This window comes from Leptonychotes weddellii, chromosome 12 (genome assembly GCF_054177405.1).
Source record: "Leptonychotes weddellii isolate Sample4059 chromosome 12, ASM5417740v2, whole genome shotgun sequence".
Lineage (NCBI taxonomy): Eukaryota > Metazoa > Chordata > Mammalia > Carnivora > Phocidae > Leptonychotes > Leptonychotes weddellii.
Window position 1 is genome coordinate 93195026 of NC_138380.1, and position 27593 is coordinate 93222618.

The window sequence follows — 27593 nt, forward strand, 5'->3', positions numbered from 1 at the left end:
CGAGCCGAGGTGTCGCCCGCGCCCGCGCCCGTGTCGCCGCCGTGCCCGCGAGCGGGAGCCGGAGTCGCCGCCGCCCGAGCGCAGCAGAGCGCACGCCGAGCCCGTCTGTCGCCGCCATGGCCACCACGGTGACCTGCACCCGCTTCACCGACGAGTACCAGCTCTACGAGGATATTGGCAAGTAAGAGCCGCGGCGCGTGCGGGCCGGGCGGGGACCCGGGAGGGCGCCGCGCGCCGAGGGCCGGGACCCCGGAGACCAGGACCCTCCGCGCCGCTGGCTCCGGGCGCACTGCGGCCCCGCGCGCCCCCGGCTCCTCCCGGCTCGGGGCCCGAAGCGCACGGCCCCGCGCGGCCCCGACCCCCGGGCCCTGGGCCAGGCTGCCGGACCTCGGCGCGCGCAGCTCTGCCGGGCCCTGTTCAGCGCGGCCGCCGGGCCAGAGGCCGGGACTCGGGGCGCGGGGCTCGGCGCCGCGGGGGCGGCAGCAGGTGTCCCCGGAGCGCCGGGCAGACGTGACGCATTTGGCGGCGGGAGGTCAGAGAGGAGCGGCGCGCGGGGGCGGCCGCGGGGCCTAGAGCGCGGGGGAGGGGGCGGCTCTGGCCTGAGGGTCGCTCCTGGCGCGGGCCGCGCTGTCCCCACCCCCACGCCGGCGGCCGGGCGCGGGGGCGGCGGGACCTGCTCAGCGCCGCTCCTCCGCGTGGCTCCATCCGCGCGGGGGGTGCCCGCTGCTATCCTGGCCGCGTGGGAACAGCCTCTGCTGCGGGTCCCCCGTGGAATCAGGGTTTTGGAGGATTTTCCCCCAGATTCTTCTGGAAACCCGAGTCAGGAGAGCTGAGGGCTGAGGTCAGCAAGCTTGGCAGGTCCCTGGGGTGGAGATGAGGGGCTGAGGTGGGGAGCCGGATGGGCTCTTCATTTCAGGGTCGTCGAAGTCGGCGGGGGTGGGGTGGGGGCGATGGGGGGTGGATTTCGGAGAGTTATTGACGCGCCTGTGGGGAGGGGGGAGGGGGGGTAAAATGGGGAGGAGCTTTGAAGGCTCTGTTCAGGTAGGGCCTCACCCTGGGGAACAGGTGGCTCGTGGGGTCTGGCGTGCAGCGCGCGCGGTGTGGGGCGCCTAGACTTCGAGTCCGTCAGGGGCTGCCCTCTGGCCCGGGCTGAATCGGGGCGGCTGCACCTGGCCTCCCTCAGTCGGGCTCCAGAACTCCTGAGTCCTCGGGCTCCAGCCTGGCGCGGCCAGAGCCCCGTCGTCCTCCATCCTCCTCCAGCCCTCCCGCGTGGTGGGGGCGCTGGCGAAGATTCCTTTTACACATCCAGCGGCCGAGCCTTATTTTTCCTTTTCTGAAAAGCGTTTGTGATAGAGCTTGTGTTGGTGAGGGCTGAAGATGGTTGGTAATGGTGGGTACTGGTCTGGGCAGAGTGAGGGGCTTTGCAGATTCCCCAGTTCTCCCTGGATGTGGGGGAGGATGCGGTCAGGCCTGAGGGCTGGGGAGCTGGGCCGAATGGAGGAACGCCCTGGCCTGGGGTCGGGGGCAAGGCCGTGCCCTGCAGGCCCAGAGACTCCCTTACATCCGGTGGGTGCTGTCTGGGGGCCTGGCCCCGAGGCTGGCGGGCCTGCAGAGCCGAGCAGATGGTTGGGAGGGTCCGGCACCCCCACTGTGCGCAGCCCTGAGGCCCTGAATACAGCTGGGAAGAAGCTAGAAGGGGCAGTGGGCTGGGGGTCCCCAGACGGAGGCAAGCGGTTCTCCCAGGCAGAGGGTGGCTGTGGGAGGAGGTCACCCTTTCTAGGGGACCTTCTTGCCGTTTTTCTGCTTGCCCAGGAGCACGCAGACCCTAAACCAGGCACCACTTCTCTCAAGCTGACACTGCTTCTGCTGACTCCCCTACACTTTTCTGCGAGCTTCTGTGGGTCCCACACGGCACAGGGTGGCCCACCCAACTGCAGGCCTCCGTCCGGTTCCAGCAGCCGCTGTTAAGCCTGGCCACTGCCACCCACACCCACGCCGGGGAGTGGAGGTCTCGACTGCCCTGGCGAGGGGCCGGGAGGGGACCTCGCGTGGAGGCCAGGCTCCTCCCCAGCAGCAGGAGCCGGAGCAGCTTCGAGAAGGGAGCCACGTGGCTGCCCGCGGGCGGTGAGGCCGGGCCCCGAGGGTGAGTGGGTGAGGCGCCCTAGCCGTCGGGGTGGGCAGGGGCCTGGCAGGGGAAGGGAACACGCCCCAGGACCTGGGGCCCCGCCTCTGGGACCAGGAGGCTTTCGGCAAGCCCAGCATTCCCTTGTGGAGCCCCTCAGGCAGCGGGCCCAGGGAGGGCCCTGGGGGCCTGTCGCAGCCCTGCTGGGGCATCCCGGGTAGGAGAGGCCGAGCAAGTGCAGGGGGAGCCGCGGCGGGGCAGGGAGCAGAAGGCCCGCCCCTCCGCCCAGGGCTGGGGTCCAGGTGGCCATGATGCCCGCTTGCGGCTTGTTGACAGCGCCTGCCCGAGGCAGTGGGTGTTGCTGCCCTGGCCCCAGGTGCATGAGTCCAAGTTTATTTAAAGCTGCAGCCCCTGGCACCAGTCAGAGGACGCGGAGCTCTGTGCCCGGGAAGGGCCGGGCCACGGGCCCACAGCTGCCTGTGAGACGTGGCCACCCCCTCTCCCCTCCCTGCCCTGCTCAGAATCCTTCCCTGGGGGCCCCGGGGAGCAGGATCCGGGGGCCAAGGGGGCTGTTCTCTGGGGCTCTGCCCTTCCTGGTCTAGCGGGGCAGGGTCGCCAGGCCAGGGCTGGTGAACGCCCGCCAGGAGGCCCACGACCTGGGTCAAGAGCCACCTGGAGCTGGAGGTCCCCAGACAGGCACCCAGCAAGGGAGCGAAGCGCTTGGCACAGCGTCGACTGGGCAGCCATGCGGTTTTCATCGTTTTTATGGCGGATAGATTTTAAAAATTGAGAAAAATTCCGGGAGTAACAAAAGAACACTTGTATCTCTCCTACCAAGAACTGAAAACTTTTACTTTTTTGTCCTTTGGCTTTAAGTTCTTTTTTTTTTTTTTTATGACAAGTAAGTGTTAAGTAATTCCGAGTAAGTTCTGGAGCCCTGACGTCCAGCTTGGTGATCCTGGGGAGTGGTACCACGTCGTGTACCTGGAATTTGCTGAGAGAGTGGGTCTTAAAAATTCTAACGATGTGCGCGCACACGCGTGCACACATTGCACGCACAGACGCTGCACGCACGCGCACGTATGCACACATTGCACGCACGCACACACATTGCACGCACAGACGCACGTGCACATTGCACGCACGCACACATCGCACGCACACACGCTGCACACGCACACACGCACGCACGCACATTGCACGCACACACGCACGCGCACATTGCACGCACAGATGCTGCATGCACGCGCGCGCAAGCACATTGCACGCACGCACACATTGCACGCACAGACGCTGCACGCACGCACACGCACACATTGCACACACACATTGCACGCACAGACGCACACGTGCGCGTGCACACATTGCACACAGACGCTGCACGCGCGCGCATGCACACATTGCACACAGACGCTGCACGCGCGCGCACGCACGCGGCAGTGACTCCGTGAGGCGGCAGACGTGTTAACCGTGATGGGCGTCGTCCCATGATGCTCACACACCTATCAATCACGCTGTACACCTCGTACTCAAAGTTGTGTGTCGATTACATCCCAGCAAAGCTGGAAAAAGCGCTCAGTAAGCTTTGTCCTGCAACCACTGTCCCGTATTTGCAGTTGATCCTTCCAGAGTTTTTGCTTCATTTACACACAGATAGGAGCACCCGAATCGAACGTGTAGGGTTCTGTGGTGTGACTTGTTGTAACTTTCCAGAACCGTTCTGATCCGTGTTTTCACTCAGCTCCGTGCCCAGCGCACCCGACCGCAGTGGCTGCTGGCCTGAGGCCCGTGGTAGCCTCTAGATGGAGGCCTACGTTGCTCCCGGTGCTGCGTTCCCCAGGCCCACTGCGAGCTCGCTGGTGCACAGGCGCAACAGCTTCTGCAGGCTTGGTCCCCGGGCGGTGGGGCTGCAGGTGGGGGTCCCTGTGTCCGTGTGCATCAGCACTGGCAGATCTCAGCTGCTGGACAGTTGGTTGGGTAGGGAGAGGTCTTTGCGTTCGGGCTCCCGAATCTTCCACCTTGGGGGTCATCTCCTTTAAAATGTGGGTTATCTCTACGGAAGAAAGTAACTCCCACGAGGTTCGGGTTTCAGGGGTACTGAACGCTCTCCCCGGGGTAAGGTGGCCCCGCTGTAACCACCTCTAAAGTGCATGTCACTTGATTCGAGTTGACCAGGAAGCCGCCCTCCTGCCCCATTTTACAGACCCAGAACCACGGCTCAGGGAGGATGGGCTGTGTGTCCCAGCAGCGAGGAGGGCCGGCCTCCAGTCCAGGGCACCCCACCCCTCCCAGCTCCCCCTGAACTTTGCCAGGCCCAGAGCTGACCTTGGCGTGTCCTTGACTGCAGCCCGCCGGTCAGACGACAGGAGGCCCTGTCCTGGGGCGTGAGCCCTCGCTGGCGATGGGCCTTTGTCTCAGCCAGTGAGTGACCTGCTAGGGAGTTAATAGATAAACAGGATATTCAGAGCAAATTGATGGTTGAGTCTCCTGAGCTGCGAAGCCACTTGCCAGGAAAGGAAGAGAGGGCTGGTGGAGGAGGAGTGAGCTGTTTGCTCTCTCGCCTCCCCTCCAGCGAGCGCTTCCCGCCCCAGAGCCTTATGCCAGTGCTGCCTTCTGCCCCGGCTGCACCCCCAGACACCCCCCCTGGGGCCCACCCCTCCCTCGCCCCGCTTTTGGCTGGCCAGAGCCCTCAGCCCCTCCAACACGCGGGCAGCCCCCCACTAGCCTGCGGGTGGGGTGCAGGCCCCTTAGGCACCAGGCCTGCCCACGGCGCCCGGGGCTGCACATTCGAGGGAGGGGTGAGCAAACTGGCCCCTAGAGCTGGAGTCCCATCCTTAGTGGAGGGTGTTTAGGGAAAAAGTCACACCCGCGTGGCTGCGGCAGGATGCACATGAAGGTGACGCTCCTGTAGTTACTATTGAGCGGTATTTTTATACCATAACCTACTTTGCCGGGAGCTAAGAATACCTCTCGCACTTGCTACCTGCACTCTTTCTCTCCTGGTAACGGTCCCAGCAGTTAAGTGGTGCTTATTACATCAGCGTGCTCATCCGTGAAATCCGCACTGTGACCATTCCCGGTTCATGGCACAGGTGGACGGAGGCGCCGAGACGCTCCATCCGGGGCCAAGGCCGCGTGGACCCGGATTCGAATCTGGACAGTGGGCTCCGGAGTCCGCCTTCTGCTCCTCGCAGAAGCTCGTGCCCCCACTCTGTTCTTTCCACCCGCTGACTCACGTCCCGCTTGTGGTCGACTTCGACCCTCGGCTTTTCGGGACTCACCTGTCCTTGGCAGGCTGCTCACCACGCCCGCTGTGCTTCTCCAGGCCCTGGTTCCTTTCTGTAAAAACCTTGCTTCCTTTGGTCGTCCTTCCGCGACAACCAAGACTCTGCCGCATTTGGACCAGCAAGGCTTGAGATTTTATTGCATTAATTAAACGAAGTGCAAGGACAATATCGTCTTATAAAGAGAAGTAAATATACATGTGTGTGCAGTAAAAGCGGCTCTTTGACAGTTTCCTCAGCCTGGAGGAGCCCGGGCGGACTAGCGTTGGTATAAGGACACACGTGCTCACGTACACGCACGTACAGGTCACATATGTATCTGACTTTAAAAACACAGATGGAATCACCGTGTATGTGATTCTGCATTTTGTTTGCTCTAACACCTGTTCACAGCGATCCCTCCAGTCGGAGCGTTTTCCTACAGCTCAGGGCCCATCCGTGCTCCTTGTCACACCGGCGTGTGCCGGCCATAGTTTTTAAGCCGAAGATGGGCCCCGTCCTCTGATAAGCATGACGGGGGATGAGAGGGCCCGTGTGTGATGTCAGGGTTCCCAGGCTTTCTTGGAGGACGTGATTACTGTGCAGGGAGGAGGATAGGCATCGTCTGTTCTTGGCCGGGCGCAGGAGCCTCCTTCAGAGAGAACCCAAGACCATATCCCCCCCCACCTTTTCTCTCGTCTAAGGGAGAGAGATTGTTTTCCTTCCACAGAAAAAGACATTGTTCCCTTGAGAGTCCGTGTTGACCCCACGGGGGTCTAACAGGTGCTGACCAGGACCAACCGGGCAGAGGTGAATGGTGTCTGCTCCTTGGACACGTTCTGATCCTCCCTCTGCTCTCCAAGGCCCTGGTTCAAGGCACGAGATGTGGCCTTTCTGGAGATTGCAAATATATTTTCAAAAAATTTAATTCCCTCTTCCTCTCCCACAAAAATGGAATCTGATTTTTAAAGCATCTTTCACAGCTGCGAGTCACTTTGTTAGTGGAGAAACATAAAAATGCATTATGTATCAACTTGGTTTTCCAAAAATTATCATATTGGCATATTACATAGAAATGTATATTTTATTCATATAAAAGTCTGAATCTACTTAAAATAAAAGCATCCTTGTACGTTAGAGTGGCAGGACTCGCTGCCAAGCCCCGGGGCCCCTTGTCCCCTGGTGTGCGGAGGGTCGCTAGCCTGGCCAGGGGCTCTGCTCCTGCCGCACGTCATCCTTTCGTTCGGACATAATGATCCTGACATAACTAAGGCAACGATTCTTTGTTAAGCCAGATACAGCATTTGTTGAATTCTGAAACAGATTGGCAATCTCTGGGCGAAGATTTAAGAAAATTTTATGGAGGAAGCATAAACCGCACTGTTCTACGGGGGGCGGGGTGGGGGACGACTGATTTCAGGGCCACCACCGTTCCCACTTGACAAGCAGCCGGTGCGGGTTTGACCTCAAACAGGAGAGTCACCAGGTCCCCTGAGGTAACGCCCTCCACGGGTCCAGCCCGTCCAGGGTGATGCCCATTTCCAGCGAGGAGCTGAGGGGCAGTCTCTGCCTCTCCATCACCCAGTCCACCCTGAATTCCAGGGCTTTGAGCCAGGCACGTGGTAGGTGCCCTACAGAGTGGCCTCCAACATTTTCTGCGGGTCCCGGGGACACTCAGACACCTGGCTTGAGGGGTCACCTGTCTTGTTACCTGGTGAGGTGTGGCTGCGGGGCAGGCATCTCTGAGGGGCTTGCCGCGGGGTTGACGCCAAGAGTTTGCAGCGTTCTTTCCATGTCTTCATAACGTTCTTCATGTGGGTCCTGTTCTTGTATATTGAGGTGCTTCCTGGTTCTCAGAGTCATTGGCTTGAGCCAGGCCATCTGTTTCTGTTTCTTTCTTTCTTTCTTTTTTTTTTTTTTTAAAGATTTTATTTATTTATTTGAGAGAGAGAGAATGAGAGAGAGCAAGCACATGAGAGGGGGGAGGGTCAGAGGGAGAAGCAGACTCCCCGTCGAGCAGGGAGCCCGATGCGGGACTCGATCCGGGGACTCCAGGATCATGACCTGAGCCGAAGGCAGTCGCTTAACCAACTGAGCCACCCAGGCGCCCTCTGTTTCTTTCTTTCTTTCTTTTTTTTAAGTAGGCTCCACGCCCAGCGTGGAGCCCAACGCGGGGCTTGAACTCACGACCCTGAGATCAAGACCTGAGCCGAGATCAAGAGTCGGATGCTTAACCGACTGAGCCACCCAGGCGCCCCTTGCCAGGTTGTCTGTTAAGGGCTTTCTGGATAAAGAGCGCTGGTCTAGTGAGGAACGCACCTGCCGAAGAGGTGACCAACGCAGTGGTTCCCAGCCCTCTACATAGTAGGGACCCCCTCCCCAGACCCGCTGAGTCAGACACGAGGGGGATGAGGTCTCAGGGGCGTTGCAATGGGCAGCACAGACACAGACACAGACCTGAGGCCAGGCCCAGGCTCCTTCCCCGTCCCTGGGCTCTGTATGAGCCTCGCCTGACCGTGGGTGTGGAATTGGCCACCTTTTTCCGTACACTCAGCCATGTTACTCCTGATCCTGTTTGTCTAGAGCAGTGCTGTCCAGAAGAAACATAAAATTCGAACCATGGATGTAAGTCAACTTGTCATTAAAATTTTTCTACTACTTAAACAGAAACAGGTGAAAGGAAGCTTAACTAACAGATGTATTTAGTTCAGTGTATCCAGAGTATTAATGTCAACACAAAATCAATGCAAACGTTATTGTTAAGCTATTTTATATCTTTAAAAATATTATGTATTTGAAATCTGTTGTGCACTTTACAGCATGTCTCAGTTCGGACCAGGCACATCTGAGGTGGTTATGGCTGCTTGTAGGCCGCGGTCACCACACTGAATAGGGCATGTCTAGAGCATCAGGGCCATTTATTTATTTACTTATTTATTTGGCAGTTTTTCTGGTTTCTTTTGCTCTTCTGTAGACTCGCTCATCCCGTAAGTCTGCTTGCACACTTAACTGTTTACCAGGCTCTCTCTAGGTGCGGGGGGAGCAGTTGTGAACAAAGCATGCTTGCTCCCACAGAGCTTATGGTGGTGGGGGAGGCAAGTTCAAACATAAACACTAAACACATTCTATGATGGGTGGAAGGTGATTAATGCCTCTGCTCCGGGAATAATTACAAAAACTCGGGAGTGCCATTTAGGAGGAAGGCTGCAGCTGTAAAAGGGGTGGTCAGGCTATGTCAAAGGAGAGGAGACTCTAAGTGCTAAAATCAGGAATGGAAAAGGGACAATACACCTGACCCTACAGAAATGAAAAGATGATAGGGAATCCGTGAACAACTGTGTGCCAGGTGGATAACCTAGATGAAACAGATAAATCCTTAGAAAGACACAAGCAGCTGAAATTGACTCAAGAAGAAACAGAAAATCTGAATAGGCCTATAACAACAACAGAGACTCATTGGTAAGTGAGAAATTTTGAAATGTCTCACTAAGAGAAGCCCAGGCTTCTGGTAAATTCTATCAGACATTTAAAGAAGAATTAATAGAATAGTCCTTCACAAAGTCATTCAAAAAATAGAAGAGGAGGGAATTTTTTCCCAACTCATTCTATGGAGCCAATAATACCCTGATATTAAAACCAGACAAAGGTCCCATAAGAAAGAAAACTATGGACCGATATGGATGTAGATGCAACATCCTCAAGAAAATATTAACAAAATGAATCTAGCAACATAGAAAAAGGTTATATATTATGAACAAGGAAAGTTTATCCCTGGAATAATGGAAGATTGGTTCAACATACAAAAATCAGTCACCATAATACAGCATATTAATAGAATAAATAGAGAAATTATATAATTATCTCAATAGATGCAGAAAAGTATTCGACGGAATCTACTGTTCTTTGCTGGTAAAAACACTCAAACTAGGAATAGAAGGGAACGTTCTCAACTTGATAAGGGGCATCTATGGAAAACCCACAGCTAACATATTGAACGGCGAAAGACTGAATGCTTTCTCCCAAGGTCAGTGTCAGATCAGGACAAGACAAGGATATCTGCTCTTTCCACCTCTATTAACGTGCTACAGGAGGTTCTAGCCAGGACAGTTAGGCAAGAAGAAGGAAAGGCACCCATATTGGAAAGGAATGGGTAAACCTATCTCTGGGTTTGCAGTTGACATCGTCTTATATATAGAATATCCTAAGGAACTCCCGGGAGGGCTATGGGAACAAAAAGTAAATTCAGCAAAGTTGCAAGATACAAGATCAAGATACAAAGTTCCATTATATTTTTTTACACTAGCAATATTTGATCCCAAGATAAAATTAGGAATTAAGAAAATTCCATTCACAATAATATCTAAATAAAATACTGAGTAATAAATTGATAAAAGGAGTGCAAGAACTTGAACACTGATAACCACAAACTACTATTGGAAGAAATTTGAGAAGACCTAAGAGAATGGAAAGACATCCCATGTTCATGAACTGGAAGATTGAATATTGTAAAGACAGTGGGACACTGCAGATTGACCTACAGATTCCATGATACCTGTCAAAGTTCCAGCTGCCTTTAAAGAAATCGACAAGCTGATCCTAAAATTCATATAGAGATGTGAGGGGACCCAGAAAGAGCCAGAACATTCTTGAAAAGGAAGAACAATGTGGAAGGACTCACACTTGCTAATTTCAAAACTAGGGGCGCCTGGCTGGCTCAGTCAGGGAAGCATGCGACTCTTGATCTCAGGGTTGTGAGTTTGAGCCCCACGTTGGGGGTAGAGAGTACTTAAAAAAAAATCTAATTATACAGGCACAGCAATCAAGACAGTGTGGGTACTGGCATAAGGATAAACACATAGATGAGTGGAAAAGGACTGAGAGTCTAGGATAAACCCAGACATCTTGTGGCCATTAGATTTTTGACAAGGACAAGAAGACACTTCAATGGGGAAAGATTATGGTCTTTCCCCACTATGATCCATTCAACAAACAGGCAGCTGGGTGTCCATGTGCAAAAGAATGAAGTTGGAACCCTACCTAACACCATAACACTATGATCTCAAGTGGATCATAGACCTAATTGTAGGAGCTAAACCCATAACATTCTTGGAAGAAAACATAGGAGTAAATCTTTGTGATCCAGGATTTGGCAATGGTTTCTTAGGTACGACACTAAAAGCACCAGCAACAAAAGAAGAAGAGGACATAATCAGCATTGAAAAGTTTTGTGCTTCCAAGGACGCCCTCAGGAAAACGAGAAGACAATCCGCAGAATGGGAGAAGATATTTGCGCATCACATATCCGATAAGGACTTTGTATTTATACTAGTCCAAGAACATACTATCTAACGGTAAGAAGACAAACAACCAATTAGAAATTGGGCAAAGGACCTGAATAGACATTTCTCCGAAGATGTCCAAGTGCACGATGAGCGGAAGAAAAGATAGTCATTTGGGAAAATGCCAATGAAAACCCCAAGCAGATACCACCTCACTCCCGCCAGGATGGCGAGCATCATGAAGGCCGATGGTGGCCAGTGTCGGTGACGGTGTGGGGTTGGGGCTTTCACACGCTGCTGCCGTGGAAAGCCGTTCCTCCAGATGTTCCATTCCTAGACATGGACCCAAGAGCTAGGAAAGCCCAGGTCCACACAAAATCCTGCTCCTAGTAGCCGGAACCCTAACAGCCAGAGAGTGGAAGCCACCCGAATGCCCATCAGCTGTTGAAGGGGTGAAGAGAACGGGTCGTGCCCGCACGATGGAGAAGCACCCGGGCATAAAAAGAGATGAGGTCTAGCGCGTCTGGTGCATGGCCCGGCCTGGGGGAGCATGGAAAGAAGCCAGTCTGGAGGCCCACGTGTCCTATGGTCCCGTTACCTGACCCATCCAGAGCAGGCAGCTCGGGGGCACAGAGGGCAGCGCGGGGCGCAGGGGTGCAGGGGGGAGGGCGGCGTCGGGTGCGGTGCATCCCCAGTGATGGAAATGTAAGCTTAGCTTCACCATAAGTGGTGACGGACGGACGGCTCTGTGCTGTAGTAACAACCATTGAATTACACACATGAAGTGGGTGAATTGTTTGGTTCATGAATTATATCTCAATAAAGATGTTTAAACCTAAATAAAACCGATGTAGAAAAAAAGAGGGAGCTCTAGCATCTGGCTCTCAACCCCCAAGTTGCTGGGAGGTGAGATTTGCAGGGAGAGCGGCGCTGGCTGGCCGCTCCCTGGTGCTGTCACCGTGGTGCCTGAGGCGGGGCCGTGGCCCAACCGCGTGGGCCGCCCCCGTGGCCCTCCGCCCGCTCACTGTCTCCCACGCTGGGGCACCTGTGGGGGCAGCGGAGGGCGGAGGCCCAGAGGCTGGACAGAGGCTGGAGCCTCTTGTTCTCCGTGTTTCTGACGCCGGCCCGGCTGGCGCTGGTCCACAGCGGTCTCAGAGCAAACAGAGCGGCGTGACGGGGGCCAAGGCCCACGCGCCTGGTTCTGGAAGGCACCGTGCTGGCGGGAGGCCTGCTCTCCTGCCTCTGGAGGGAAGGCTCCCCTGGAGGCGGCGGGGAGGGTGAGTCCCAGTGGGTGTGGTGACAGGCGTGGGCGGTGGAGGGGGACCTGCTGTCAGCAGGGTTGGCCATGACGAGTAGAGGAGGGCCGGAGTGGGGCCGGCGGGGACCCCAGAACCCAGATTCTGTTATTCCTGAGTATGTGGCCGCCTCCCCGGGTCCTCAGTGGGGCTCTCTCCCTTCTTCCCTTCCTGTGCCTCTCCTTACCTCCTTCCCCTCTCCCCCGCCCATCCTCCAGGCTCCCGCTGTCCCCAGGCACCCTCCAAGGTGCCTGCCAACCCAGGAAGGCCCAGGAACCCCCAGCCCCTCCGGAGCAGGGCCTGGGCTGGGGTGCTCTCAACTCGAATCCAGCTGCCGGGTGCCACGTGGGATGAGGGTCCTCCAGCCCCTCTGGACACCCACGTAGGGGAGGGCACCTCTGAAACACTTCACTTTTGGGTTCTGCTTCCAGGGCACTGTGTTCCCCCCCGCACAGCCCTGCGTTCTGGGGCTCCACTGGCTTCTGGCTTCAGTGGCCCTGGACTGTCCCATCCAGGACTCCCGAGCCAGGGCCTTGCGCCCCGGGGGCCCTCCCCGGCGGGTCTGCGTGGGGCCCTCCTGGCAGCACTGGGACTTGTGGGGTAAAACACACCTCGGGGTGCCTTCCCAGCCCTGTGGCCAGCCAGGACGGCACGGTGGATTTTCTGTAGGACGGGAGCAAAAGCCAGTCGTAACGGCCTGCCGGTCGGTCTGCCTTGTGCGGGGTGTTCACCCGCACCCCGGCTCCGACCTCCCCTGGCTGTTGCGTGTGCTGCCAGGCTCTGCGGCGCTGACCGACGATGGGCGGTCCCCTCCCATTGCTGGGGGTCCGGCGGGGCGGGGCCGGGTTTGTCCCTCTCTGTCCCTCCCCCTCCGCCTTCCCTGACCTTGAAGGGTCCTTCGGGGTCCCCCTTGATGACGTCCTAGGGACCACGCCTTCTCCTGCCCCCCAGTTCTCAGCAGACCCTGGGGAAGGGGCGCGGCGGGCTTCGTGGCCCCTGACCGTGGGCGGGGCGTTGAGGGTCCTCCCTCGGGGTTGAACTGCTGTTCCGAGGGTCAGGACGTCCGCTTCCCGGCCTCGTCCGCGTCTTCTGTGCTGTCCCACGTGGGGTCCCCGCCTCTGTCCCCACAGCGGTGCATCCTGCCCCAGAGCCCCGGTGGGAAGCCAGCCCGGCCCTCCCGGGCCCAGAGCAGCGAGCGGGACCCAGACTCCGCGCAGCCCGCCGCTGGGCGGGGCCCAGACTCCGCGCAGCCCGCCGGTGGGCGGGGCCCAGGCTCCGCGCAGCCCGCCGCTGGGCGGGGCCCAGACTCCGCGCAGCCCGCCGCTGGGCGGGGCCCAGACTCCGCGCAGCCCGCCGCTGGGCGGGGCCTCGCGGGGCACGCCCAGGCGGGGGCTGGTTCCTCCTCCGGCGGCCGGGCGGCGGGCCGACTGGGACCCCTCACAGCCCCAGCTGTCGTGAGGGTGGGTGCAAGTGTGCAGGGAGCCAGCCCCGGGGCCGCCCGTCCCAGTCCAGGCTGCGGCAGGGCACAGCCACGCACGGCCCTCCCCCCGTGTCCCCCGGGTGCCATCCCGGTCTCGAGGTCTCCGGTGGCGGCAGCATTTCTCCGGGGCTGGGAGGAGGAGCCAGCTCAGCGCCGGAGACCGCCCCGCCCCGACCCCCAGTGCGGCGTGGTTGGCGCTGTGGACCGGCCGCTCTTCTGCGCCCAAACCGGGGAGCCCCTGGGGCCGAGCAGCGGCCACGCCCGTGCCGGGCCGCCCACCGCAGACACTTGCTCCTATCCGTCCTCTCGTGTTCTTGGGCCCTGGACCCTCCCCGAGTTCTTCAGATGCGTGCGCGCAGAGCACAAGGTCGGGCTTGTCACGTGTACGGAAGGAAGACTTCTTAAAAACCTGGTTGTCGGGGCACCTGGGTGGCTCAGTCAGTGAAGCGTCTGCCTTCGGCTCAGGTCATGATCCCGGGGTCCTGGGATCGAGCCCCGCATCGGGCTCCCCGCTCCGCGGGAAGCCTGCTTCTCCCTCTCCCACTCCCCCTGCTTGTGTTCCCTCTCTCGCCGTGTTTCTCTCTGTCAAATAAATAAATAAAATCTTAAAAAAAAAAAAACTGGTTGTCAAGAAAGCATTACAAGTACTTTCATTACAAAACATTACAAGTTTCTTTCCTTCCTTCTTGATGATTTCTCAGACTGGGCTGCCTACCCCACGCGGACAGTTTTCTGTGAGATGCACACGGCATAGCACTCCCGTCCTCCCCAGCTCGAAGTGCACACTTCAGTGGCATTGAGCACATCCACTTGGGGGGCGGCCACCACCACAGGCCGTGCCTAGAACTTTCTCCTCTGCACTGAAGCTCTGTCCCCGTGAGACGCTAGGCCCCATCCCCCGCCCCCGCGCTGCTGCCCACCGTCTCCTCTCCGTCCCTGTGGATTGGACGCCTCTCAGCACCTCCCAGAACGGGAACCCTACCGTGTGTCCTGTGTGTGTGGCTCATTCCACTCAGCACCGCTCGGACCCTCGGAACAGCAGGGTTCATCCACGCTGGAGTAGGTGTCAGGGTGTCCTTCCTCTTCCAGGCTGAGGATGGGCCACGGTGTGGATGGGCCACGTTCCGTTCATCTGTTGGTGGACGTTCTGGTTGTTTCTGTCTCCCAGCCGCCATTCACGTTGTGCAGAGGACATTTTTAAAAGACACTCATGTGGTCTCCTCCTTCTGGGTACAACTTCACAATACTGGCTGTGTGGCCGTGGGCTTCCATGGAACCTCTCTGGTCTCAGTCCCCCATCTATAACCAGGAGGGTTGGGGCAGAGACTTTCTGGGGTCTCTCCTGACCCTGTGTGTTGGTTCTGTGGAAACCCACACCTTTGCTCCGAGACCTGCCACAGAGCTCACCTGTCAGATGCTCACCTGACTGCCTGGCACTGGGTCACTGGGGCGGCTGTGGCTTGGCCCCCATGGAGCCCCGGCCGGAAGGAAGCCCCGGGTGCCGTTTTGTGGGGAGCCATCACTGCGGTGGTCCTGTTTCTTCCTGGTGGGCTTTCGGATCTGTCCTTGGTCACACTGGTGGGGCAGCGACACAGACCTCTTTCCAGGGAGGGGTGCCAGGCCCATCCCAAGGGTGGGGACACGGAGCCGGGCTCAGGCCCTGTCGGGGGCAGCCCCTGGGCATGCAGTGGGACATGGAGGCACAGGGTGGGCCGGAGGCTGGGAGTGCCCTCTCTCGAGAGCACAGTGGCCTGGACACGATGTCATTGTCCCCAGGCAGGGCAGGCAGCCTCAGCATGAGGTGCCCAGGACCCTCTGTGGCCTCCTGCACCTGCTCCCTCGGGGCCTTTGCTGGACCGTCCTGGGCCCACCGGGCCTGGCGGTCCGTGGAGGGCAGAGACCATGGGCAGGTTACTCGGGGTGTGTGCCCTTGCCCTGGGGGATCCCTCGGACACTCCCCACTGCAGTTTTCCTTTTGGACCAGGCTTTCGAGGAGGAGGACCTTTTGGGGTTCCCACGTGCCATGTCTCAAACTACCCCCTGAGCACCCCTTTGGAGATGCCGTGGCAGGTCCCAGAGTCCCCCAGGTGTGCGCCACCAAGATTCAGGCGAGGTCATGGCTCCGCGGCCACATGGTTCTATGATGATTAGCCATGTTTTAAAAATACAGAAGTGTTTATAGTAACTTGTGGGCAGAATGAGTTGGTGCTCTCTGTCCGAGCCCCGAGCAAGATGGAGGCTCAGGATGTGGCACCCCGGCCTCGTCCCGAAACCCCCACGGCTGGAGCCAGGGCGGGTGTGGGCGTCGGGGTCAGGCCCGGCCCGCTCTAAGCCCGCTCTGCCCGCGGGAAACACGGAAAGTCTAGTGCTTCCAGGAACCTCTGTGGTCCTCGGTCCCTGGTAATTCAGGATGGGCTGCCCTCTGCCTGTGGGCCATGAGGGTTCGCCCGGCAATTACAGGCAGCACCCTGTAGCGCTTGATTGGGGCACATTGCCTCGTGGGGGGCGGGGGCGCCTGGCACCCCAGATGTGTGCAGGAGGCTGGTGAGGCAAGGCTGTCTCTCTGTGCCTCTGGACGCAGGCAGGGCCCAGGGACACCGCATGCCCCTTTCTCCGCATCTCCCACCCGCCCCGGTCCTCGCAGAGTGGACATGGGGACACGCCAGGGAGGGGTGCAGGCACCCCCCAGGCAGGGCGAGGGCCCGGGGTAAGACGAGGCAGGGTGGGTGCCACCATCACGCAGGCGCGGTGAAGGCTCCGGGCCTCTGCAGGCCTGGCGGGGCTTCCCTGTCCTGTCCCAGCGGTCACTGCGTCTGCACCTGGCCCCCGGCTGATGACCAGCTTCCACGGCGAGCTGGAGTCCCTGCCGTCCGGGTTCTGGGAGCGAGGAGGAGCAGACGCAGGCCCTGCCCCTGCAGTGTCCAAGTGCATTTTAGGGGACAGAACAGAACGCGGCTTGCTGCCTCCCTCTGGAGCGTGTGAGGAACCTGCCCCCTCCAGGTGGGCCCCAGGGGCTGCCCGCGGTGAAGGGGTGATGGCCTCCCGCAGAGGAGCTGCTTCAGCTCCGAAGAACACAGCCCAGATCCCACCGACATGGGGCTGCGGTGCAAGCAGGCAGCTCGCAGGGCGAGAAGTGCAAGCTCCTGGTGGAGCCCCAGCCATGCCGCCTCACCCTGAGTCCACCGCGGGCTTGAGGCACACGGATGCTCCTCCCGGGTGGCCCAGCCGCCGGCCTCCAGGCTCAGCGCTCCTGCTGCCGGGGACATAGGCCCTGGGAGCCGTGGGGCCCTGGACTGGCTGAGGCCTCCCCGCGCCCGCAGGAGAGGAACCTCAGAGACACAGCACCTCCCGCCCCACCTCTGTCCTTATTTTGGTCTTTGCTTGATGCATACCCGGTGCTCGGGTTCGGTCCGTGGCTTCGGCAAGGCCCCAGTGTGGTTGTGGCTGGACATTCCTGGAGAGTGTGGGTTACCTGAGAGAAGCGGGGGAAGGACAGCGGCGGACGGAGGCGATGAGCAGGCAGCATGCAGGAAGCCCGGACCAGCTGGATGGAGGGCAGGCCTTTTATTTCCTTGTCTTGTCTTAGCAAATCAGCTGGGATTCCCAGTATGATGTTGAAAAGGAGTGATGGAAAGGAACATGTTCGCCTTGTACCTGATCTTAGAGGAGAGCATCTACTGTCTCTCCAAAAGTATGAGGTTAGTTGTAGGTTTTTTGTAGATTCTTGGTAGGGACTAAAGTGTGGCCCACCCCTCCAAATTCAGAGGCTGAAGCCCGAACCCCCAACGCGACTGTATTTGGAGATAAGATCTTTAAGGTTAAGGTTAATTGAGGTCCTAAGAATGGGTCCCTGATCTAGTAGGATTCGTGTCTTTATACGAAGAGACACCAGAGAGCTCACCTGCTCCCTCTCCATGCGCCCCCACCGAAGAAAGGCCTTGCTGGCATACAGGGAGATGGTGGTCACATGCAAGTCAAGAGAAGAGAGCTCACGTAAGAACCCAGACCCTGCTGGACCTTGATCTTGGGCCTCCAGCCACCAGATTTGTGAGAACATAAATTCCTGGTTTTTTTGTTTTTTTTAAAGATTTTATTTATTTGAGAGAGAGAGAATGAGAGAGAGCACGAGAGGGAAGAGGGCAGAGGGAGAAGCAGACCCCCCGCCGAGCAGGGAGCCCGATGTGGGACTCGATCCCGGGACTCCAGGACCATGACCTGAGCCGAAGGCAGTCGCTTAACCGACTGAGCCACCCAGGCGCCCCATAAATTCCTGTTTTTTAAGGCACGCAGACTGTGATATTTGGAGCTAATACAGTGTTCTTTATCAAGTTGGGATAGTTCTCCTCTGTTCCTAGTTTGCTGAGTTTTTATTACGAATGGATGTTGGATGTTGTCAAATGCTTTTCTGCATCTATTGATAGGATCACGTGATTTTCCTTTTAAATCAGTTGGTATGATGGGTGATGTTAGTTGGTTTTCAAATGTTGAACCAGCCAGCCTTGCGTACCAGGGATAGATGCTCCTTGGCCATGGTGTATAATCCTGTTTATACATTGTTGGATTCTATTTACTAATAGTTTGTTGAGGATTTTTGCATCTATTCATGAGAGATATTGGTCTGGAGTTTCCTTTTCTTATGATGTCTTTGTCTGGTTTTGGTTTTTGGGTAGTGATGGCTTCCCAGAATGAGTTAGGAAATATTCCCTTTGCTGCTTTTTTTTTTTTGGAAGAGATTGTAGAGAATTGGCATAACTTCTTCCTTAAGTGTTTGGTAGAATTCACCAGTGAACCCACTGGAACCCACTAGATTATCCATTTGGTATTCTACCAAACACCACTGGTAGGGCCTGGTACCTTCTGTTTGGGGAAGGTTATTAATTATTGATTCAATTTCTTTAATAGATAGAGGCGTCTTCAGATTGTCTATTTCTCCTTGTGTGAGTTTTGACAGATTATGTCTTTCAAGGAATTGGTCCATTTCATCTATGTTATCAACTTTTGGGCATAGAGTTGTTCATAGTATTCCTTTATTATCCTTTTAATTTCCATGGGATGAATGTTGGCCCCTTTCATCTCTGATATTAGTAATTTGTGCCCTCTCTCCTTTTTTCTTATCCTGGCTGAAGGCTGATCAATTTTATTGATCTTTTCAAACAATCAGTTTTGGTTTCATTGATTTTCTCTATTTCCTGTTTTCAATTTCTTTGATTTCTTCTCTTTTATTACGTCTGCTGCTTACTTTGGATTTAATTTGCTCTTATTTTTCTAGTTTCCTAAGGTGGAAGCTTAGATTATTGATTTTAAGTATTCTTTTCTACTATATGCATTCAATGACACAATTTTCTTCTAAGCACTGCTCTTAGTATATCCTGCAAATTTTCTTAAGTTTTATTTTCATTTTCATTTAGTTAAAATATTTACAATTTTTTTCTTGATATTTTTTTCTTTGACCCATGTGTTTTTTGGAAGTGTGTTGTTTGATCTTCATGTATTTTGGGGTTTTCCAGCTATCTTTCTGGTTTTGTTTCCAATTGAATTCCACTGTGATCCGAGAGCATACTTTGTATGATTTCTCTTCTTATAAATTTGTTAAGGTGTGTTTTATGGCCCAGAATGCGGTCTGGGTGGATGTTCATGTGAGCTTGAGAACAACGTGTGTTCTGCTCTTGCTGGGTGAAGTCGTCTTGTCGATGTCCAGTAGATCCAGCTGATGGATGGTGCTGGTGAGTTCGGTGATGGCCTTTGCAATTTTCTGCCTGATGGGCACGTCCGCTTCTGATGGACGACGGTGTCAAAGTCTCCAGCCATGATCGTGGATCCATCGACTTCTTGCAGTTCTATCAGTTTTTGCCTCGTGTAGTTTGACACCCTCTCTTTCAGTTCACATTAAGGGCTGTTATGTCTTCGTAGAGAAATGACTGCCTGATCATGGTGTGAGGCGCCTCTTTATCCTGATAACTCCCCTCGCTCGAGTCTGCCCTTTCTGAAATCAATATGGCCGCTCCTGTGTTCTCCATCCCTTTATTTTTTTGTCCTTGTGATAAAAGACACATAACACAAAATTTACCTTTTTAACCGTGTTTGAGCGTCCCGTTTCAGGCGCGTGAAGGACGTCAGCAGTGCTGCACATCGTCTTCCCAAAGTAACTCTGTCCCCGTTAAATAGTCCCATTGTGTTCCACCCCTCCAGACCTCGCTGCGCCGCTGGGCTGGTGCCCGTCTCAGTCCCGCCGCCTCTGCTGCCTTGAGCCCTCCAGGAAGCTTCTCAAGGACATCTTAGCCTGGGACCCAGGGGAGCGCAGCTGTGCTGGGGAAGGGTGCTGGCCCTGGGCTGTACTGCGGGAGGTGGCGCGAGCCATGGGACTGAAACCGAACACTGCGGGCACGTGTCAAGGTCGGGCGCTCTTCATCTGGGCGGGACTGTACCAACTTGGTGTGACTGCATGAAGTCCCGATATGCTTAGTCCCCACCGTGCGTACTTAGCCTGATCTCGTCAGGGCGTGCAGCGCAAGTGGCCAGGCGGGGCCCTGCTGGGTTCTTCCTCTGAGCTGCGCCCACAAGACGCCAAGGGAAGCCACTGCTCTGAGAAGTGTTTGGGTATGTGTCCGTGGGTGCGCTGTGGACACCGGCTGGCTGGCCGGTGGTGTTTCTGTGCTGCCTTCACGTTTCTTACTTTGTGGAAGTCTTCCTCCCTCAAAGACTAATATATATCTCGCACAACTGCTTTTGCATCATTATCCGATACACGTGTGTGGTCAGAGGGTGGATAATATTATTATCTTCACTTTATAGATGGGGAGACAGTCTAAAAAAAGAAAGTCAAACCACTTTTAAATGACAGTCCCAGGGCAGAACCCAGTCTTTCTGACTCAGAGTAGACTACTCTTCCCTCTAAGGGCTGAGTCTCAGAGGCTTAAAGATAAATTGATATGGTACATTGGTAAAGGACAAAAGCAAATAGGTCCATAAAATGATAAACAGCACAAATTGGCTGTTGTTAATTGGATGCTAATTAAACACAACTAAAAAGATATATGTCACTGTAGGGTTTGGCTTGGCTGGGAGAAGTAGAAGTTAGAGGGTAAGAACTTCCCACGGAATCCCAGCCTACTTGACCTACTGCTTTCTGCCCATATGTGCGCTTCATCCCCTTCCTGGCACTTCACCTACTCCTTTTCAGCGTCATTCATAAGATGTCTGTTGCTGGACATCAGTGCATCTCATAAGTTTCAGAAAGGGGTCAATATTGAGGCCCTCGTGAGACTTCTTGAATAAGATTTCTATGGTGAAATAATTAGGGAAAGGCTGCACCTCATACTCCCTAGTTGGACACTCCTAGTACAGATGACCATATTAAAGGCTCTGAGAAGTCCTGCAATAAAAAAAGAAAGGAAGGGAGGGAGGAAGGAAGGAAAACACGGTTTAACTTACTAGTTCTCAAACTTAATTGCCTACAGAGCCCCGTTTGTACCTACCATCTGTTAACTTCCTGTGGAGATAATACTTGAGGAACATCATTTGGGAAATGTTTGCCTGGTGTACACAGTGGTGCCTAAGGTAGACTTGAGGGCCAGTGTGTGTTGGGAGTTGAATTAATGGTGTCTCCTCAAAATTCACATGTTGGAGTGCTAATCCCGGGATCTCAGAATGTGACCCCCGACAGGGTCGTTGCAGATGTAACGAGTTAAGATGAGAACATCCTGGTGTAGGATGACCCCTCATCTAATATGACTGTGTCTTTCTAAAAAGGGGAGATTTGGACAGAGACAAGGACACAGGGAGAGTGACATGTGAACATGAAGGCAGAGATCAGGGTGATGCTTCTACAAACCGAGGAGCACCAGGGATCTCCAGCAAACCCCCAGAAGCTGGGGAGAGGCCTCCGCTGACCCTCCCCCATGGCCTCAGGAGGAACTGGCACCTTGATCTTGGACTTCTGGCCTCTGGACCCGGGAGACAATACCTTTCTGCTGTTTAAGCCGCCAGCCTGTGGTGCTTGGCTAAGGTGGCCCCAGGACACTTGGCACAGCAGGCACTGGGCAGGGCTTTAGTTTCTTGCTGGGGTTCAGAGGTCCGGGATTCCGAGGGCCTGAGAAAGGCCAGGGGTGGACACTGGGGCAACCGAAGGGCAAGCATTTCCATCACTGGTGGTGTAAGTTGTTGCAAATCAACAAATAGCCCAGCTCTTGTGCCTTAATAACCCTATGGAAATAACCAAGATGTTCACGGTAGGCCATTTATGAGGAGGGAAATCGGACGCATCCCAGATGCCTGCGGATGAGAAAGTGCTCGGCGACCCCTGGAAGGAATGCTCTCTGCTCCCAAGAGGACAAGTCATGATCCAGGTCAGAGAGCGGGGATTGTGTGTGAGGTGATGCGCAACACGGAAGGCAGTCCACAAACCAGGCTCTCGCACACGTGGCTTGCGTGGATGCTGCCGAGGCCACGGGAATGTGGGTGTTCACAAATAGGATGAAATGTTGTCCATGCTGGTCTCCAGCCAGGCTTCTTTAGGCCCGCTTCCCCGTTTCCTCCCTCAGTGGGCACGGTCCCCAGAGTGAGAGCCATCCTATCGGTGGGGATGGGCCGCCCTTGTGGGCCTGGGCCCTGGATGTCACTCCTGCAGCTGGACCTGGAGCTCCTGCCCAGCGGGACACATGCTCGCCCAAATCCTGTTGGGGACCCAACCCCAGGGCAGGGGAGGCAGGGGAGGCTGGAGAGGCTGACACACCCTCCTGGCGTCCCCGGGACGGTGTCCTCTGCTAAAGCAGTTTGCAGCCACCACGCATCAAGCTGTGGAAGAGTTGTTCAGAGTTTTCTAGAGGGAGGAGAAAGCAAAACATGAACAGCAGGTGGGACTCCACCAACAGGTCACGAAGTTGGGGGCACCTTCAACGTGTTCTTTAATCTTGTTTATTCCGTTTTCTGCCGGAGGCATGGATTATGTTTATTATTATTGTCATTATATCATTATTATTATAAGCAGGAAAATACATAAAAAACAGCAGTCTCAGCCCTCCCTTTCATGTAGAAGTTAATGTTTTCCACCCAATTACTTAAGTCAAGATTGAAACTGTAAAAGGGACAGGGACCCCTGTCCCTTCATTCCCAAGAGCTCATTTCAAGCAGAGATAGGGAAAGAGCAGTAAGCTGACACACAAATAAATAGCAGCTTGATTTAGTTTAAATGAAGGAGAATGAACAAGTGAAGGGTCTCCCTGGCTGGTGCGTCGGGCTGCGCCTGGGCTCTGGCCGGCACCCCCCTGAGCTGAGCCTGTCTGGGGCCGGCCAGGCCCGGGAGAAGGGCCGGGTACAGTCTCAGGCAGGTTTCCGATCACCCACTTAGGAGTCTGCAGTGGGAGATAAAACTGTAGGACCAGCCAGGTGCTTCTGCTGCCTGCCTTGCCTGTTCCAGAAAGATCGTCTCGGCGATCTGCCGGCGGCCGTGGGCTCAGGAGGGCCGTTTCCATCCAGAGCGGACCTCCATCCCCGACTGTGGGGTGCCTTTACCAAACAAACAACCGTTTTGTCCTTTCCTTTGACTCAAGGCTTTTGGCTTTGTTAGGCTGTAAACTTTGAGGCCCCGCGGGAATACAGCGGCCTCTTGCAGGGACTGAGGCCGGTCCGGACGTGGGCCGTAGCTAAGGTCGCAGCGGGGAAGGCCCGTCGCCCGGGGCACCGGGGGGCGGGGGCACCTAGGCGGTGGGGGCTGGACCTCCGACTCATTCCGAAGCCCGGCGAGTCCGCCGCTCAGCAGTGCAAACGAGCCCAGGCGTGGAGGGCGGAATGAGGCGGGGAGTGGCCCGGGTGGGGGCGGCCCGAGAGAGGCAGCCGCCGCTGCCCCCCAGTGTCTGCCCTGAAACCGGGTGAGAGCGGAGCCGCCCCGCTGAGAAGCAGGGGCAGGGGCGGGAGCAGCAGGGGCGAGGTGAGTGGTTGACAGGGGCAGGGGGCGGAACTGGGAGAGGCGGGGGGCGGGGATTGAGGGGCGGGGGCGGGGCCGCGGGGCGGGGCGGTGTGGGGCCGACAGAGGGGGCAGGGCCAGTAGAGGCGGGGCGGGGGCGTGGCCGACAGGGGCGTGGTTTTCAGGGGCAGGGCGGGCAGAGGGGGCGGGGCCGGCAGAGGCTGTTTCCGTCTGGGCAGGTGGGCAGGTGCGCAGGTGGGCAGTGCGGGCGGAACAGGGAGGGGCAAGTCCTCCCGGCCAGGTGCGGCGGGGAGCCGGCGCTGTGGCGGCCACAGGTGATGCGCGTCAGGGGCAGGTTGCATGTGGCATTTTGGGGGCGGGCATGTGGGGGCAATTCAGAGACTGGAGGAAAGCGCGGGGCCGGACCTTGCTGCTGGGGCCACAGGTCGGGCAGGGAGGAGAGGGAGGTCAGAGAGGACGCGAGCCCTACACCTCTGCGCTGACGGGCCCCTGGCGGCCTGCTGGTTCACTGCGTCTGCCCCCTGGGACGAGTGGGCTTGCCTGTGCGGATGGAGAGGAAGGGGCGGCCCCCAGAAAGAGCGAGAGACTGGGATGGGGCCGGACTGCGGAAAGCAGGCAGCATGAGTGGATGGGGGGCATCTGCGGAGGGGTGGAGGGCGTCTCCTGAGGGGCTGAGGCCGGGGGCGGGGGCGCCCTGAGCAGAGCAGGAGGGCACTGGTGTAGGGGGCCCACCCCCACCAGGATAGGCTCAGGGAGAGCCACAGTCAGCAGAGGTGAAGGAGCAGCGGGTCCCTCCTGCACTGCCTGGAGCTAGGCCGGTTCCCGGCTCTGGGGAGGACTTGCTGGGCCTCACGGTTTGGTGCAGTGAGCCAGAAGACGCACGCTGGGAGGCCCCAGGCAGGTCCTCGGTCCAGCGAGGACCACAAGGCCACGGCCTCGCAGGCGCCCAGGACGCAGGCCAGGAGCATCTGGTGCCCCTGCACCGAACAGATCTCTGCCCAGGCTGGGCTTTGGGGTCGGGTGCTGGGTGCTCACAGGGACATTAATTGGCTCTCCTCTCTCTCTCTGTCCCCCATTTCCTCCCCAGGGGGGCTTTCTCTGTGGTCCGGCGCTGTGTCAAGCTCTGCACCGGCCATGAGTATGCAGCCAAGATCATCAACACCAAGAAGCTGTCGGCCAGAGGTAGGCATGGACTGTGTCGGCGGGGGCCGGGCTCCTGCAGGCCCAGAGCTCAGCGGGACGTGAGTGGTGCCTCTGGCCCAGTGGGGCCGGCAGCAGGGAGAGGGACCCATGCCCTCAGACTGGGGCTCACTCCTTGACTCTGGTTTCGGGGCTCACGGAGGGCTGGAGGTGGGGGCACTCGGAGGTCTGAAGACTTCTAGTGACCGATGCTATGGGGCTGCCGGAATGACCCCTCCAGGTCTTCCACACCAGGGAACAGCTTGCCAGCGCAGGGCAGGGCTCTGGGTCTGCAGGGGTGAGTGTGGTGCTGGGCGGGAGTCGGCCCTGGGCACGCGGCCTCACCCCGCCTACCTTGCCCCTTTGGAGCCCTTGCTGGGTGGCGGCCCAGGCTGGGCACGCAGATAGAACCTTGCCCTCTTGGGGTCCGACAGTGCTCCGTGTGGTGGGGGTTCTACCCTGAGCAGGTGACTCTGAGTACAGACTGAAGGGGGCGAGGGGCTGGGATCTGGGGCAGGGATCCAGCAGGCCCCCCAAGGGACCTTTAGCACCAAGGGACCCAGCCTGCTCTGTGGCCTGGGGGGTCCCATGGGTCTTCCAACCCCAGGGTCAGACAGGAGGAGGCCGGGTGACCCCTGGGCAGAGAGAGTCAAGTTAAGCCCCTGGCCTGGTGCTATCTCGCCTGCCAGGGGACCCCCAGTTAGTGTCTAGTCATGAGTCTGAGCTGAGAGGCTCCTTCTCTGGCCAAAGAGACACTGAGCTTAGCAGTGCTGGCCTGGATCCTGCCTGAGACTGTGGGGTCCAGTCTGTGGGGTCTGCAGGTCAGTCCAGTGGCCTGCCGGGCATGCAGCTGAGCCCACCCTGTGTGATTTCTTCAGGCCTCAGTGTTTCCAGGGGTGGGCACTCCTGTCCCAGCTCACGGTGAGGGGCCTGCAGTGCCCAGGTGGGTTAGTCCCACGTCCTCAGTGCTTGCTGTTCCTGTTGGGGCCCGAGGGCCGTGCGGAGGGTGTGAGCAGGGAAACTCTGGGCAGATCCAGAAGCATAAGCTCCCAACGGTCCTTCGAAGACAAAGGACCATTGGGAGCTGCTTGGGGGACTGTAGTGGGCTCTGCTGGCCTCGGTGGCCTGGCCGTGGTGGCCAGGCCGGGAGGGGGAATGCCATGGATCTCCAGGTGACTCTGTGAGCCAGGGCAGCCTCCGGGCACGCGTGCCTGGACGAGGTGCTGCTGCTGAGCGTGTCCTAATGCATGCAGGCACGCACACACAGCGCTCCTGGAGCGCAGGGGAGCTCCCGAGGTCCCTGACACTGGGTGGGGGCACTGGTGGGTGCCGGCTTGCAGTGGTTTGGGAGGATATGTGTGTAGGTGTGGAGTCCCTAAGGCAGGAAGAACATAGGCTTGTTCCAGGCCACAGGAGGAGGAGAGGGAGCCCCCCTCAGATTCCCCGAGACCGGTGAGGGGGCCCTCCCACGTGCCTGGCACTGAGCACACATCCACATGAGCCACCGCAACTCCATGTGTGGGGCGTGAGCACAGGGGAGGGCACGGAGCAGTAGGAGGGTCTTGAGGGATGAATAGGAGTTTGTGAGGCTCAAGCAGAGAAGGATGTGGGTATGTTTCTGTGGAATCATGCAGCTCCTCTGAAGTACCCTCACCCCCACACCGGGGGTTCCCCCAAAGTGTTCTACAGGTAGGGAGGGTCAGGATCAGCAGAAGCCTAAAACGCAGGTGTGTTGGGAGAGTACCACTTGCTCATTCTGCCCCTGCAGGAGCGCACCTGCTCGCCCCTTCCTGACCAGACGGCCTGCTTTGCTGCCTCCGTGTCCCTGAGGCCAGGTCCCTGGAGCCCCTGACAGTGGTGTGGCTGGGGAGCCGTGCAGAGCCTGGGGCTCCTGTCGGCCCTGCTCCGGGCCCGTGTCCTTGCTGGGCACACCTGGGATGGGTGGCGGGAGCAGGGCCGCGGCCAGGGCCTGTGGGGAGCCAGCGTGGCTGGCCCGCCCCGTCCTGCCTTCCCTCGGGGCGGGGCGGGGGGGCCCTGCTGCTTTGCCCTCCATGCTCAGACCTCTGCACTGCCCAGCACTGGGGGGGGTCTGGGACATTTTTGTTTCCTGTGTCACTCTTCATGATGGAAAATTTCAAAATCCCTAAATATAGAGAAAGTGACAGAATGATCCCCCAGCTTCAACAGCTATCGACTCTCAGCCAATTTTGCTCCATCTGTAACCCCCCCGCCCCCATCCCGCAGCGCATCCCAGACGGCCTGTCATTTTGCACATGGTGTTCAGCATGTTTCTCTGACGGAAAAGCAGTCTACAGACAACTGGTCGCCTCCCCTGTGCGGGGATCTCGGGGGTCCTTGGACCCTCCGCAGCCCCTCCCAGCCTTCCTAGCTGAGGGGACCAGTGGGAGGGAGGGGACAGGGTCTCCACGTGGACTCTCACCTTCATGCTGAGTGTGGGCCAGCGATGCGCTGGGGCTCGGCACCCCCCGCCCCCCCCGTGCCTCAGTGTCCCCAGCCCTAATAGGGATAAAATTACTGTGTGCTTATTTCCAGCCATGCAGGGAGTAGCATGCTTAGGAGTGGCCTGCAGGCACAGTGCTGCCCGAGACCTCCCCTCTCTGCCTCGCTCCCCTGCTGGCCACCCAGCCTGCAGGCCCCGGGCCCCCTCCTCCATGAAGCTGCCCGGGCCTTCCCGCACAGCTCGGAAACCCCCGAGCCTGAAGGCATTTCTCCACTGACCGCTTGCTCCTGGAGGGCACTTGCAGCTCTGTGCCCTTCCTGCTCCCAGCCCCTCCGTGAGGCTGCTGGGCTGGCTTCTGCAAGCCCCAAGTTCTCGTCTGGCCCTGTCTTCTCCCTCCCACTAACTCTCCCCAGGCCCTTGGCTTCTTCAGTGCCTCAAACCCCTGGGGCCTTTGCATGTGTGTGCTCTCCGGAAACGCTTTTCCCGAACTTTCCGTTGGTGGCATTTCCTCGGACGAGTTTGCCCTCAGCCTCCAGTGGAATCTGGGACCCAAGCACCCCGTTTGTACTTTATGGCTGTCTTTCCCATCAGA

General features: G+C 57.5%; 1 protein-coding gene across 1 annotated transcript; it reads left to right on the top strand.

Annotated features, from left to right (window-relative positions):
- Positions 1-27278, top strand: LOC145716426 (calcium/calmodulin-dependent protein kinase type II subunit beta-like). Its single transcript, XM_081799725.1, has 3 exons — positions 1-181; positions 24449-24543; positions 27241-27278. The coding sequence occupies exons 1-3, from the start codon at positions 117-119 to the stop codon at positions 27276-27278; spliced, it is 198 nt and encodes a 65-aa protein (XP_081655851.1). The 5' UTR covers positions 1-116.
- Positions 27279-27593: the final 315 nt, after the last annotated feature.

Coding starts and splice junctions, on each gene's coding strand:
- LOC145716426 (XM_081799725.1), top strand. CDS start 117: ATGGCCACCACGGTGACCTGCACCCGCTTCACCGACGAGTACCAGCTC. Junction 182..24,448: donor CTCTACGAGGATATTGGCAA/GTAAGAGCCGCG, acceptor TTTCCTCCCCAG/GGGGGCTTTCTCTGTGGTCC. Junction 24,544..27,240: donor CAAGAAGCTGTCGGCCAGAG/GTAGGCATGGAC, acceptor CTTCCCGCACAG/CTCGGAAACCCCCGAGCCTG.